We start from the raw sequence: 15,138 nt of genomic DNA, 5'->3' as shown, positions 1-15,138 counted from the left end.
TACAAAGCCATGAATGTCTAAACCGCTCTGGCAACAAAAGCGAGTACACCCCTATGTGAAAATGTCAAAATTGGGCCCAATTAGCCATTTTCCCTCTGTGACTTGTTAGTGTTACAAGGTCTCAGGTGTGAATGGGGAGCAGGTGTCTTAAATTTGGTGTTATCGCTCTCACACTCCCTCATACTGGTCACTGGAAGTTCAACATGGCACCTCATGGCAAATAACTCTCTGTGGATCTGAAAAAATTGCCCCACATAAAGATGGCCTAGGCTATAAGAAGATTGCCAAGACCCTGACACTGAGCTGCAGCACGGTGGCCAAGACCATACAGCGGTTTAACAGGACAGGTTCCACCCAGAATAGGCCTCGCCATGGTCGACCAAAGAAGTTGAGTGCACATGCTCAGCGTCATATCCAGAGGTTGTCTTTGGGAAATAGACGTATGAGTGCTGCCAGCATTGCTGCAGAGGTTGAAGGGGTGGGGGGTCAGCCTGTCAGTGCTCAGACCATATGCCACACACTGCATTAAATTGGTCTGCATGTCTGTCATCCCAGAAGGAAGCCTCTTCTAAAGATGATGCACAAGAAAGCCCACAAAGTTTGCTGAAGACAAGCAGACTAAGGACATGGATTACTGGAACCATGTCCTGTGGTCTGATGAGACCAAGATAAACTTATTTGGTTCAGATGGTGTCAAGCGTGTGTGGCGGCAACCAGGTGAGGAGTACAAAGACAAGTGTGTCTTGCCTACAGTCAAGCATGGTGGTGGGAGTGTCATCGTCTGGGGCTGCATGAGTGCTGCCGGCACTGGGGAGCTACAGTTCATTGAGGGAACCATGAATGCCAACATGTACTGTGACATACTGAAGCAGAACATGATCCCCTCCCTTCAGAGACTGGGCCTCAGGGCAGTATTCCAACATGTTAACGACCCCAACACACACCTCCAAGACGACCACTGCCTTGCTAAAGAAGCTGAGTGTAAAGGTGATGGACTGGCCAAGCATGTCTCCAGACCTAAACCCCATTGAGTATCTGTGGGGCATCCTCAAACAGAAGCTGGAGAAGCGTAAGGTCTCTAACATCCACCAGCTCCGTGATGTCATGGAGGAGTGGAAGAGGACTGTAGCAACCTGCGAAGCTCTGGTGAACTCCATGCCCAAGAGGGTCAAGGCAGTGCTGGAAAATGATGGTGGCCACACAAAATATTTACACTTTGGGCCCAATTTGGACATTTTCACTTAGGGGTGTACTCACTTTTGTTGCCAGCAGTTTGGACATTAATGGCTGTGTGTTGAATTATTTTGAGGGGACAGCAAATTTAATTATACAAGCTTTACACTCACTACTTTACATTGTAGCAAAGTGTCATTTCTTCAGTGTTGTCACACAGATGTAATCAAATAATTACAAAAATGTGAGGGGTGTACTCACTTTTGTGAGATACTGTACATAGTAAATACATACAAGATATTTTCAAATCATTTTTAATACTGTACAACTTTATAGACTATTTAAATATAATTAACAAAACCTACAGCCCTGAGGCACCTCATTCAGTTCAGAGAAAAGTCACAGACAACAGACCTGACTGTTTTATATATAAACATTACAAAAAAATTATTGTAATTCAATCCACTTTACACATCCAAGCAGTGAGTCCTAAACCCTTAGCCCTCATGTCATCCTCCCTCTCCTCAAAACCCATTGGAGAAGATCAGAAGAAGAAGGGATCCTGGCTTTTTCATCCAACTGGATTTAAGAAAGCAATAAAGGAAAATCTCCCAGCTGTAATACTGATGTAATACTTTACATCTACAAGTGTATTCTTTCCAACAACATAAACCGGCCAGGTCTGACCCCCATATAGGATACTCTATCCCTTTCCAACAACATAAAAACACACGTTCAGATCCATGAATTCATGACCCTATAATGTATTTTCTATTCTTATCAGATGCCATTCTGGACCTGCTGTCTCAGGCGGCCCGTTCCAAATGGCACCCTCTTTACTGGTGCACTACACAGTAGGCAGAGACGCCACATCTGATCCGGGCGGCTCCGTGGAAGCCCTGGGGTCAGAGGTCAGGCTCTGGAGGTCAGCGCTGAGGGCAGGTGGCGCGAGTATGTCCCGGCGCGTGACAGATGCCACAGGTACGGGGTTTCTTGGCCGTGGTGGTCGGGGCTCCTCCACCGCCAGTTTTCCTCCCCCTCTTCCCCGCGTCTCCCCCACCATAACCCCCCCGCTCCCCTCCTCCATAACCCCCCCGCCCCCCTTCATCATAACCCCCCCGCCCCCCTCCACGATATCCTCCGGGACCTGTGGGAAAGGCAGAAGGACAAGAGGATCGATAAGCAGAGGGTAAGGCTAACACATAACGCCACAGGAGTAAGGCTAACACATAACGCCACAGGAGTAAGGCTAACACATAACGCCACAGGAGTAAGGCTAACACATAACGCCACAGGAGTAAGGCTAACACATAACGCCACAGGAGTAAGGCTAACACATAACGCCACAGGAGTAAGGCTAACACATAACGCCACAGGAGTAAGGCTAACACATAACGCCACAGGAGTAAGGCTAACACATAACGCCACAGGAGTAAGGCTAACACATAACGCCACAGGAGTAAGGCTAACACATAACGCCACAGGAGTAAGGCTAACACATAACGCCACAGGAGTAAGGCTAACACATAACGCCACAGGAGTAAGGCTAACACATAACGCCACAGGAGCGAGAATGGTGTGAGTGCGTTACCTGGTGGTGGTACGTTCTCATCGGCCCAGAGGAAAAACCCGCACTGCTGTTCTCTGGGCCTCCCGCAGGTATGGAACAGCCGTCCTTTATTAGGCCCCTCCTTCTGCACTGTCCGCTGCACGGCCGGCTCGCTGCAGTTGCACACCACGTCCCCCGGAGCCCCTCCACCGACCCCCACGTTCCCAAACCCCGCCGAAATCCTCGGGGGCTGCTGTGGTCTGGCAGGTGGCGCCCCCTGGCGGTCTGGAGGTGGAGTGTTGGGCTGGTCGGCCCACAGGAAGAAGTTACAGCCCCCCGAGGAACACTTGTAGAACTGGCGTCCTTGGTTGGGTCCGTCTTTACGCACGGTGAGGAGCAGCGCCTCCGACCCGCAGTTACACACTGTGATGTCACCGGCGCTGGGTGCGGGGGGAGGGGCCTGGGCATCAGCCCGCGGGCGGCCAGGCCAGGAGGAGGAAGGGTTGGGGGTTTGAGAGGGCAGGGGGTCTGGTCTGGGGGCTGCTGGGCGAGATCTCTGGGCGGGAGGGGGGTCTCGTCTCGCTCTTCCCCCCGCCGGCCCTCCTCCTGCCATTCGAAGGTATTTCAGGTTGAGCACTTCCCTCAGTGTCTCGTCACACCCCCCGATGCACCCCAAAAACTCCAGAGGCATCGTGGGGGGAAGGCTGCCCCGGCGGAACTTGAACTTTAACCTGCCGAGACAGAGACAGGAGACTGTGACCAACACTAGTCAGACAGGTGAGAGAGGCTGAGAGAGAGACAGGAGACTGTGACCAACACTAGTCAGACAGGTGAGAGAGGCTGAGAGAGAGACAGGAGACTGTGACCAACACTAGTCAGACAGGTGAGAGAGGCTGAGCGAGAGACAGGAGACTGTGACCAACACTAGTCAGACAGGTGAGAGAGGCTGAGCGAGAGACAGGAGACTGTGACCAACACTAGTCAGACAGGTGAGTCTGAGAGAGAGACAGGAGACTGTGACCAACACTAGTCAGACAGGTGAGTCTGAGAGAGAGAAAGGAGACTGTGACCAACACTAGTCAGACAGGTGAGTCTGAGAGAGAGACAGGAGACTGTGACCAACACTAGTCAGACAGGTGAGAGAGGCTGAGCGAGAGACAGGAGACTGTGACCAACACTAGTCAGACAGGTGAGAGAGGCTGAGCGAGAGACAGGAGACTGTGACCAACACTAGTCAGACAGGTGAGAGAGGCTGAGAGAGAGACAGGAGACTGTGACCAACACTAGTCAGACAGGTGAGAGAGGCTGAGAGAGAGACAGGAGACTGTGACCAACACTAGTCAGACAGGTGAGAAAGACTGAGAGAGAGACAGGAGACTGTGACCAACACTAGTCAGACAGGTGAGAGAGACTGAGAGAGAGACAGGAGACTGTGACCAACACTAGTCAGACAGGTGAGAGAGGCTGAGAGAGAGACAGGAGACTGTGACCAACACTAGTCAGACAGGTGAGAGAGGCTGAGAGAGAGACAGGAGACTGTGACCAACACTAGTCAGACAGGTGAGAGAGGCTGAGAGAGAGACAGGAGACTGTGACCAACACTAGTCAGACAGGTGAGAGAGGCTGAGAGAGAGACAGGAGACTGTGACCAACACTAGTCAGACAGGTGAGAGAGGCTGAGCGAGAGACAGGAGACTGTGACCAACACTAGTCAGACAGGTGAGAGAGGCTGAGCGAGAGACAGGAGACTGTGACCAACACTAGTCAGACAGGTGAGAGAGGCTGAGAGAGAGACAGGAGACTGTGACCAACACTAGTCAGACAGGTGAGAGAGGCTGAGAGAGAGACAGGAGACTGTGACCAACACTAGTCAGACAGGTGAGAGAGGCTGAGAGAGAGACAGGAGACTGTGACCAACACTAGTCAGACAGGTGAGAGAGGCTGAGAGAGAGACAGGAGACTGTGACCAACACTAGTCAGACAGGTGAGAGAGGCTGAGAGAGAGACAGGAGACTGTGACCAACACTAGTCAGACAGGTGAGAGAGGCTGAGAGAGAGACAGGAGACTGTGACCAACACTAGTCAGACAGGTGAGAGAGGCTGAGCGAGAGACAGGAGACTGTGACCAACACTAGTCAGACAGGTGAGAGAGGCTGAGCGAGAGACAGGAGACTGTGACCAACACTAGTCAGACAGGTGAGAGAGGCTGAGAGAGAGACAGGAGACTGTGACCAACACTAGTCAGACAGGTGAGAGAGGCTGAGAGAGAGACAGGAGACTGTGACCAACACTAGTCAGACAGGTGAGAGAGACTGAGAGAGAGACAGGAGACTGTGACCAACACTAGTCAGACAGGTGAGAGAGACTGAGAGAGAGACAGGAGACTGTGACCAACACTAGTCAGACAGGTGAGAGAGGCTGAGCGAGAGACAGGAGACTGTGACCAACACTAGTCAGACAGGTGAGAGAGGCTGAGAGAGAGACAGGAGACTGTGACCAACACTAGTCAGACAGGTGAGAGAGACTATCATGAGGTGGTATCTAACCCACACGTGAAGAAAGACAAAAACAGGTGTACTCACATGTGTACAGGGCTTGGCTGACAGGTGGAACAGACAGACTCATCTCTGCTGACCTCTAGTACGGTGTCAGGAAACCAGACAGAACACTTGCATTCTGGGTAACCAACGCAGGTCAGGTACTTCCTGAGGTGGGGGGGGGGGGGGCCGATTAATGAGGCAGAAAATAACTTCTCCAAAAACTCTCTCACCCCCACCTCTCAACCCCCTCCTCACCCATTCCCCTCCTTTCTTCTTCGCAGCACCATGTCCCGCCCACACTGAGGACACTTCCTGACAGGGAGAGGAATCTCCAAATCCTGCTGCTCTGACTCCGTGAACTCCTGGGCCGCGCCCAGATAGGCCGACAGAGCCTCGTCCAACCTGAGGGACACAATAACGAGTCATAATAAACCAGAAGGTCTGTGGTGTTTGGGCGGGATAGTTTAAAAGTTTGGACTGAACTGTGGCCGAAGTAATACTTTAATACCTAAAACAACTGTTGTTTGCAAAAGACATACTGAAACATTTGAGCAGACAGGTATGACTGAGAACACATTCTAACATTAAGCAACAACCCAGGGGTTAACTGCCTTGATCGGCGACAGAATGACAGATTTTTCTACTTGCTGGATCAGGGGTTCAATCTAGCAACGTTCAGGTTACTGGTCAGGTTCTACAACAAGGCCGTCCAGCCACTTCTGCTCTGCTTTCTCTCCTACCTTTGCTAATGATGAGTGAGTTCCACAACATATGCTAGACAGATCCACCTGAAAGCCTGTATGAGGCCCTGTATGAGTGAGGACTGTGTAACTACAGTGCCCCCTAATGGGAATACAAAATATGACCACTCAGTACTGTAAATGCCAAATAGAAAAGGCTGTTTAACAGCTTATAGCCTTTAATAGATGGTACATTTGAATGTGTGTTTGTGTGACTGCCTGACCTCTTGGCCTTCTTGACAGATTCTATGAAGACGGCCTTGTATTTGTTGATGTGGTGAAGCAACACGCCCTGTTTGTCCTTCCTCCCCTCCGACACCAGCTTCAGGTCCGCCTCCAGCTCCGCCCTCAGGGCTGGTTTAGACATCTCATACCCCATGGAGTTATAACCTAAACACACACACACAGAGAGCTATAATGGATGGGATCTGAACCTGTCCTGGTCAGGACAGGCAGACAGTCAGGAAGACAGACAGGTACATACCCTCTACTAAGCCCATGCCCAGTTCCCCTGGAAGGAACCTCTGGTCAGCGGTCAGCCCCACATACATGCGACTCTTTATGGTCTCGATGTGGTCCGCGTGGGTTGCATCCGTTCCTACACAATTGTGTATTTAATAAACTTACAGACGTAGATATTTTCGAACCTAACTGTAAATGGATTTCCAAACCTAACATGGGAACATGGATTTTTCTCTGGCCACAGAACGGTGTGTGTGTGTGTGTGTGTGTGTGTACCAATGCCATGTTTCTCCATGAGTGAAATGAGGTCTGCCTCGGTGAGGAGTTGAGGAGGGGAGGTCTGACCATCGACCATCTCGATTGCGGACGGTTGAAACTGGCTGCCCACTTCATAAACCGGAATCACCTGCAACAAACGCACACAGAAAAAAGTACCCGTTTCATCCACCCTCTCAGTTTTTCTGGGACGCAATCTGAGATTATGGCCCAGCGGTCACAACCACACCAAAACAACACCTGTGAAACCAGGAAGTTCCCGCCAGCAAACACGAAGGACGCATACACCAACAACCACGAGTGAACCTCCTGGTGCCCTACCCACCACAAGGGGTCGCTAGACATCCTGGGTGCACCGACCTTAGACCAGGTGTCACTCTGGCCTTATACAACCCCTTTTCAACAAAAATCATTTAAACCGTATAATCAATTGAAAATAGTACAAAGACAACATATCAAATGTTGAAACTGAAAAATATATGCCCACTTTGAATTTGATGCAACAACATGTTTAAAAAAAAAAGCTGGGACAGGGGCAACAAAAGACTGGAAAAGTTGTGAAATACAAAAGAAAAAACCTGGTGGAAAATTTCACAACGACATTAGATTAATTGGCTACAGGTCATTAACATGACTGGTTCTAAAAGGAGCATCCCAGTGGATGAGTCTTTCAGAAGATGGGGAGGGGTTCACCACTCCGTGAAAGACTGTGCAGGCAAATAGTGCAACAATTTAAGAATCAATGTAAATTTGTGAAGAGCTTGGGGATCTCATGATCTACAGTACATAATATCATTAAAATATTCATTGAATACAGAGAAATCTCTGTATCCAAGGAACAAGGCTGAAAACCAATATTGGATGGCCGTGATCTTTAGGGCCCTCAGACGGCACTGCATTAAAAACAGACATGATTCTGTAGTGGAAATAACTGCATAATCGCAACACTTCTGAAAACCAGCACAGTTTGTTGCTGCATCCACAAATGCAAGTATAAACTCTACCATGCAAAGAAGAACCCCACTGAAAACATTAGGCATATTATGAAATGAAAAATATGACAAAGGAGACCCTGAAATTTTGAGCAGCTGCAATTCTAGATCAGGCAAGAATGGGAAAACATTTCACTTTCAAAACTACATCAATTGGTCTCAGAATCAGATTTTTCTTTCATTGCCAAGTAAATTTCACAACAAACATGGAATTAGTTCTGGCCATCAATACAAAAGGAAATAAAAACCTCAGTTCCCAAATGCTTACAGAGTTTTGTTAAAAGAAGAGGTGATGCAACACAGTGGTAAACATGCCCCTGTCCTGACTTTTTTTGATACATGTTGCTGGCATCAAATTCAAAATGGGCATGTGTTTTTCCAAAAACAATAACACTTCTCTGATTCAACAGGGATTAAATGATTTGCACATCACTGCATTCTGTTTTCATTTCACACAGCGTCCCAACTGTTTGGAAATGGGGTTGTATAAATAGACAGACTAACAGGATGGGCAGTTCACCAGGCATCTATAGTTAAATAACACACTCAGTTATGCCAGTCTACACACAGGCAACAAATCACACTCAAATCACCTGCTAAACAGTACGCAGAATCTACCTTAGCGCTCCAGCGGTCATAGGGGTAGACATCCAGATAGTTCCTCTTGATGATCATGAGTCCGTTAGCGGAGAACCTCTCGTCAGCTATGTCCAGATCCACCACGGTCTCCTGCCCCATGGCATCCTGGGATACACATGCCAGGAAATGGCGCACGATGAACTCATAAAGGCGTTGCTCGTTGCCCTGGAGACAGACAGACACACACACACACACCCCAGAGTTAATCATTGAGAACCAAAGCAGATACACAAACTTAGCGAGGGGCTGATGGCCGGGCAACATCTGACCAACAAGGTGGAGACCAACAGTTAACACACTGCTCCAGTAAGCTCTGGGAAACAATGTTGTGAATGGGAGTGTGTGTCTACCTGCAGTGCATCTGTGTACTTGGTGGGGTGTATGGGGGGATGGGCCTGGTCAGTCTTGGTCCCCTGTCGAGGGTTTGGCCCCCCTGGCAGCTCCAACACCCCCCTGGCAAAGCCTCCCCACTGGGGACTTGGGATCTGGTGCTCCACCAGAGGACCCAGAGCCAGGTCCTTAGGAAACTGGTTGGTCTCAGTACGAGGGTAGCTGATCAGCCTACACACACACACACACACACACACACACACACACACACACACACACACACACACACACACACACACACACACACACACACACACACACACACACACACACACACACACACACACACACACACACACACACACACACACACACACACACACACACACACACACACACACACACACACACACACACACACACACACACACACGTTCCCATGTTAGGTTCGGAAATCCATTTACAGAATTTTCATAATTCTGGCTCTGTTGGCCACCACAATAGATCTGAAATGAAACAACTGAGATGCAATTGAAGTGTATATTTTCAGCTTTAATAAAGGGGTTGAACAAAAATATCATGAAATGTTTAGGAATTGCAAGCATTTTAATACACAGTCCCCATATTTCAGGGGCTCAAATGTAATTAGACAAATTAACACAATCATAAATAAAATGATCATTTTTAATACTTGTCGAGATTACTTTGCAGGTAATGACTACTTGAAGTCTGGAACGCATGGACATAACCAAATGCTGGGTTTGCTCCTTTGTGATGCTTTGCCAGACCTTTACTTCAGCTGTCTTCAGTTGTTGTTTGTTTATGAGTCTTTCTGCCTTAAGTTGTCTTCAGAAAGTGAAATGCATGCTCGATCGGGTTGAAATCAGGTAATTGATTTGGCCATTGCAGAATATTCTACTTCTCTGCCTTAAAATACTTGCTTTTGCAGTATGTTTTGGGTCATTGTTGCTCTGTAAAGTGAAGCACTGTCCAATAAATTAGGCTGAATCTGAGCAGACAATATATCCTTATACACTTCAGAATTCATCTGGCTGCTTCTGTCTTCTGTCACATCCTCAATAAACACTAGTAACCCAGTGCCACTGGAAGCCATGCATGCCCATGCCATTACAATGCCTCCACCATGTTTTACAGATGATGTGGTATGGTTCAGATCATGAGCCAATCCAACCCTTCTCCATAGTTTTTTCTTCCCACCATTCTGGTACAGGTTGATCTTAGTTTCATCTGTTAAAAGAATGCTGTTCCAGAACTGGGGTGGCATTTTTAGATGTTTTTTGGCAAAGTCTAAACCTTTCCATTCTTGAGGCTTATGAATGGTTTGCACCTTGTGGTGAACCCTCTGTATTTGCTCTTGTGAAGTCTTCTCTTTATGGTAGACTTGGATAATGATATCCTTACCTCCTGGAGAGTGTTCTTCACTTGGCTGGATGTTGTGAAGGGGGTTTTCTTTACCATGGAAAGGATCCTACGATCATCCACTACTGTTTTTTCTCAGAATGTACCAGACTGTTGATTTGGCCACTCCTAATGTACCAACTATCTCTCTGATGGATTTTTTTCCAGCCTAAGGATGGCCTGTTTCACTTGCATTGAGAGCTCCTTTGACCGCATGTTGTGGGTTCACAGGTACAGCTTCCAAATGCGAATTCCACATATGGAATCAACTCCAGAACTTTTACCTGCTTAAATAGTGAAAAAATAATGAAGGAATAGCCCACACCTGTCCATGAAACATCTTCTGAGTCAATTGTCCAATTACTTTTTATCTCTTGAAAAAGAGGGGCTCCATATTAAAGAGCTGTCATTCCTAAACCCTTCCTCCAATCATAGAACTGCAACTTGAAAATATTTTGGTAAACAACCAAAACTGTCCAATTATTTCCAGAGCCAACTGTATGTGTAAACCTAACCCTAAAGCCTGAACCCTAATGGCCAAAACCTTAATGAAGCCTAAATTCTAACCCTAACTGAAAGTTTAAGCCTAACTCCTAAGCTGGAAACCATGAACGGGTCATTGACTTTGTCCTCACAGGGATCTAAAAATGGCTCTAATAAGGGTTTTTAACTTTTTCTCAGGTCATAATTTCAACTGTTAAACCATAACAGGAAACAGACAGATAAGGACCACACATTTATTATTGTACAGTCAAACAGCTCACAGGATCAGGAAGAGACCCTGGACTCAACCCTCACCCCTGGACTCAACCCTCACCCCTGGACTCAACCCTCACCCCTGGACTCAACCCTCACCCCTGGACTCAACCCTCACCCCTGGACTCAACCCTCAACCCTGGACTCAACCCTCAACCCTGGACTCAACCCTCAACCCTGGACTCAACCCTCAACCCTGGACTCACCCCTGCGTATAAAGTTTCTCAGCAATCTTCATGGTCTCTTTGGCACTGATCTTCAACTTCCTGGAAGCCAGCTTCTCCATTTCCTATTGGACCAGACAACACAATTAAACCACTGATGAATGGAATGTGAACGTGTTTCAGTGTGTGTCTGTATTGGGGTGTGTGTTTGTGTCTGTCTTCTTGCCAACATGTCCAAGGGCAGTGTGTTTCAATGTGTGTCCCCTTATCATTCTCTCCAAGGGCAGTGTTTCTGTGTGTGTGTGTATTGTGTCTCCTTACCACAGTGTCCAGGGGAAGTGGTCTCCACTTGCTTTTGGGTTTACTGGATACTGAGATTACAGTTGCTATGGGATCCTGCAAACAAGGTTATCTTGTTACTAAGAGAACTGAATGTTTAGAACAGCTGTACTTAGACAAGTTAAATGTCTTTCGTTTAGAACAGCTAGAACGGTTTAGAACTCCATACAGATCTGGTATTTATGAATTTATTACTATATCCTTATTCAATCATTATTCTGCAAAATCCAGTGTAAAAAGTGTACTGTTTTAGACTAGCCCTGAATTTGTTTTAGACTGTTCATGGTTGCCACAGTTCGGAGAAAATCTAGGTCAGCATGCCCTGTTCTTAGAAGTGATTATAGCCCCAACCATACACCAGGCCTCAACCTATCTTATCTGTGGCCCAACTACAGATAACTCTAAAGTGAAGTTTCCTGTGTCTCCTCCATTCGGACACGACAGAGAAAGGGGGTCTCAGATCAGGAGGTCTGTTAACTCTGACCTAGAACTATGGTTGCCATGACAGTGTAGGGTCCTATCTTGTTTTCCTATTAGTATGACAACTTGTTTTCTTGAAACATAAGAGAGAATATTTTGGGAGCTGACAAGGAGGGGCATAAAGGAGGTGAAACCAATAATGTATGATCAGAACAATTATCATAACTCTGCTCTGTTGGTCTCTGTACTTGTACTCAATCTTGTTTTGTTAGTCTCTCCTACCTCCATACAGATCTGGTAGAGTACCAGACAGACAGACAGTCTCTCCTACCTCCATACAGATCTGGTAGAGTACCAGACAGGCGGTGTGGTTGAACAGTCGGTTCCTCTTCCAGCTGAACTCTACACACTCCTCATCTACCTCATGGAGAACTGACACACACACACACAGACAGTTCAAAAAAGCTGGACTACAGGAAGCCAATTGGTCTCAATTACTGTAAATACATAATACTGGTACTTTGTGCTCATAACTTTTATAAGTTGGGAGCAGCAATTCTACCCATGTAAATGTGTAATGTAGAGCTGTGTGTGAGTGTGTGTGCTGACCTTTGATCTTGTAGAAGGTTTCTGGTATGAAGGCCTGGATAGACTTGAAGCGTTCGACCACAAAGCCCAGAGTAGGGAACTGACAGCTGCCGTAAGAGATCAGCTGATTGGCCAACGATGCTGGGAAGATCTTCTGTAGGCGGAGTGTCTGGAACCTGGTGAAGGACGCACCTGGAGGGGAGTAGCGAGGGATGAAGACAGGTGTTTGGAACAACTAGATGGAGATGAGTGTAAATGTAACCTTTGACCTCTCCTTCTGAGACTTTAGTTAAGTAGACGAGACATGAAAAGCTGTGAACCAGCTACGGTCTGTTCTGAGAAGAAGCGTGTGTGAGGTGTGTGTGTGTGTGAGACCTATCCTGAGGTCCAGTTCTTGGCGTACGTCCACGGCGTCGCTGACGTTGATGTCCGGTTCTGTTAATGTGTCACACGCCCGTCGGATGGAATTGGGAGTGATCTCGGAGAACCGTGCACGGAACACCTGCAACACCGGCTTCACTGGAACCCACAAACCCCACCACACACACAGGGAAGGTTAAACACACAGTAACACACCATACTCACATACAGTACATGGTTAGACACATGCATCAGAATGCAAACCACCAGGCGGAAGTGCGCGCACGTTTCAGGGAGTGTGCGCACGTTTCAGGGAGTGTGTGTACCTGCTCTGCAGACGTCGATGACCTCAAAGCCGATGTTCTCTCCTTCTCTGTCACAGTCTGTCCAGATGACCAACGCCTGACACTTTCTCACTTCAGCCTCTAAGGTACGCTGAGACACAAACCGGTTTCTTGAAGTGTCAGTTCTTAATAATGTCCACTATGGATGTGTCAAATTAGAAAATACACATCGCTCCGTCTTATTCAATGGGCTTTAATTGGATATCCCTCTGATTTGGTCGTCTAAAAAACATAACTGCATGATCTATCTAGAACCATTTACCTTGATCTGAACAGAGTTCTCAGGACAGTACTTCTCCACCTCAGCATCAAACAGCTGCACAGGATTACAGCTGTGCCTGAAAACACACAGACACACAGTCATACGAAGACATGCACAGCCACGCACACAGCGTTAGATTAGGTCTTTTGTGGATCTCAGTTAGTGTGTGTAGTGTGATTATGTCTCTTCTGGGCTTTTTGTCCTCCATTCTCACACTCACCATTTCTGGAATGGCGCTTTGAACTCCATACCAAGAAGATGACCTGATACCGATGTCATACACACTGTAACGTTCTGTAAGGAGACAGACACACACACTGTAACGTTCTGTAAGGAGACAGACACACACACTGTAACGTTCTGTAAGGAGACAGACACACACACACTGTAACGTTCTGTAAGGAGACAGACACACACACACTGTAACGTTCTGTAAGGAGACAGACACACACACACTGTAACGTTCTGTAAGGAGACAGACACACACACACTGTAACGTTCTGTAAGGAGACAGACACACACACACTGTAACGTTCTGTAAGGAGACAGACACACACACACTGTAACGTTCTGTAAGGAGACAGACACACACACACTGTAACGTTCTGTAAGGAGACAGACACACACACAGTAACGTTCTGTAAGGAGACAGACACACCCATGTCACACTCTGTAACGTTCTGTAAGACACACACACACACGCACGCACAGCTATCATACATGCAAAAACGTCCTGTAAGGAGACAGACACACTGATGCCATAAGGTTTCTGTAGTTCATGCTTACCTGTCCAAACAGATTGTATTCATACTCATACAGTTTATTATAGACGGACAGGCCCTCCATCTGAAACAGACAACGTTTACTTCAGAACAACATCAAATTACAGACTGACAAAAAGACCATCTGAAACAGACAGGCAAAAGATTAGTTAACCAGACATCAGGAAGATGAAAGTTGATGTGTCTGTGAGAAGATGAACTTCATGAGTTTAGGCAGACAACCATTCATGGAAGCCTCTGTTGCACACGCACACACTCACCCTCCTCATTCTGCCGTTCGACATAATGTCTGCGATTCCCTTGGCCGCGTCATTCTTCTCGGCCACACAGAGAACACGTTTGACCTGGGTCCTCCGGATCATGTCTCCAGGTCCCGCTGAATCTGAACAATTCGGCCCGGCAAAGTTAAGCCTCCGGAACAACTCGAGATGTATCGACCTTCTGGATGTAAATAAAGCCCTGGCCAGCTGGTGTATCCGCATAGCTAGCTATTCCTGTCATAACGTAACGAATTCCATGCCTAACTAAATGCTTGTTCAAAGTGTCCAATCCAACTGCATTAATTTTGTTAAGTCCTACCCATACACAACAGGTAAATGTCAACAATTGTAGATCGCGTCTGCTAGTTAGCATGCAGTGATTGCTAGTGACTAGTGCTACTAGCTAGTTTTCAGCGGTAGCTAATGACAAACTTACAACCTATCACTAGAACTAACATCAGTTAGCGACTTGCTAAAACTTTAACTTTCCCTGATCAGAAGTCCGAAAGAATGTACCTTACAATACGTTGTTTTAAAACTGGGTTGGTTTTAAAACTAGGTTGCTAAGTAAAATTGTTGGTATTAGGGAGCAAAGGTTTAGTGTTGGTGATTTTACAAATTCGGCGCCTGTCAACAAGTGTCGTAAACCATTGTCGTAAAGCATTCCTATTCGTATGGATCTGAATTCATTTTTATGATCTATTTTTAATTCCACGCCAGCATGTAATAAGATATAACCATAC

The 15,138-nt window shown here is 47.0% G+C and overlaps 1 protein-coding gene across 1 annotated transcript; it reads right to left on the bottom strand.

The window, feature by feature from the left end:
* Positions 1 to 1,485: 1,485 nt before the first annotated feature.
* On the bottom strand, positions 1,486 to 15,015 carry top3a (DNA topoisomerase III alpha). The gene is made up of 19 exons (XM_013135983.4): positions 14,396 to 15,015; positions 14,140 to 14,199; positions 13,574 to 13,647; positions 13,354 to 13,429; positions 13,074 to 13,182; positions 12,763 to 12,906; positions 12,409 to 12,579; positions 12,131 to 12,231; positions 11,362 to 11,436; positions 11,083 to 11,165; positions 8,722 to 8,932; positions 8,351 to 8,536; positions 6,741 to 6,870; positions 6,487 to 6,600; positions 6,227 to 6,392; positions 5,518 to 5,664; positions 5,305 to 5,427; positions 2,765 to 3,453; positions 1,486 to 2,320 (listed from the first exon to the last, which is right to left on the bottom strand). The coding sequence occupies exons 1-19, from the start codon at positions 14,615 to 14,617 to the stop codon at positions 2,100 to 2,102; spliced, it is 3,102 nt and encodes a 1,033-aa protein (XP_012991437.2). The 5' UTR covers positions 14,618 to 15,015; the 3' UTR covers positions 1,486 to 2,099.
* Between the last annotated feature and the right edge of the window lie 123 nt (positions 15,016 to 15,138).

This window comes from Esox lucius, chromosome 11, assembly GCF_011004845.1.
Source record: "Esox lucius isolate fEsoLuc1 chromosome 11, fEsoLuc1.pri, whole genome shotgun sequence".
NCBI lineage: Eukaryota > Metazoa > Chordata > Actinopteri > Esociformes > Esocidae > Esox > Esox lucius.
The sequence above is the reverse complement of the archived record's forward strand: the minus strand, read 5'-3'. Positions and strand labels throughout refer to the sequence as shown.

Coding starts and splice junctions, on each gene's coding strand:
- top3a (XM_013135983.4), bottom strand. CDS start 14,617: ATGCGGATACACCAGCTGGCCAGGGCTTTATTTACATCCAGAAGGTCG. Junction 12,907..13,073: donor CATCGACGTCTGCAGAGCAG/GTACACACACTC, acceptor TGTGGGTTCCAG/TGAAGCCGGTGTTGCAGGTG. Junction 12,232..12,408: donor AACCTTCTACAAGATCAAAG/GTCAGCACACAC, acceptor TGTGTGTGTCAG/TTCTCCATGAGGTAGATGAG.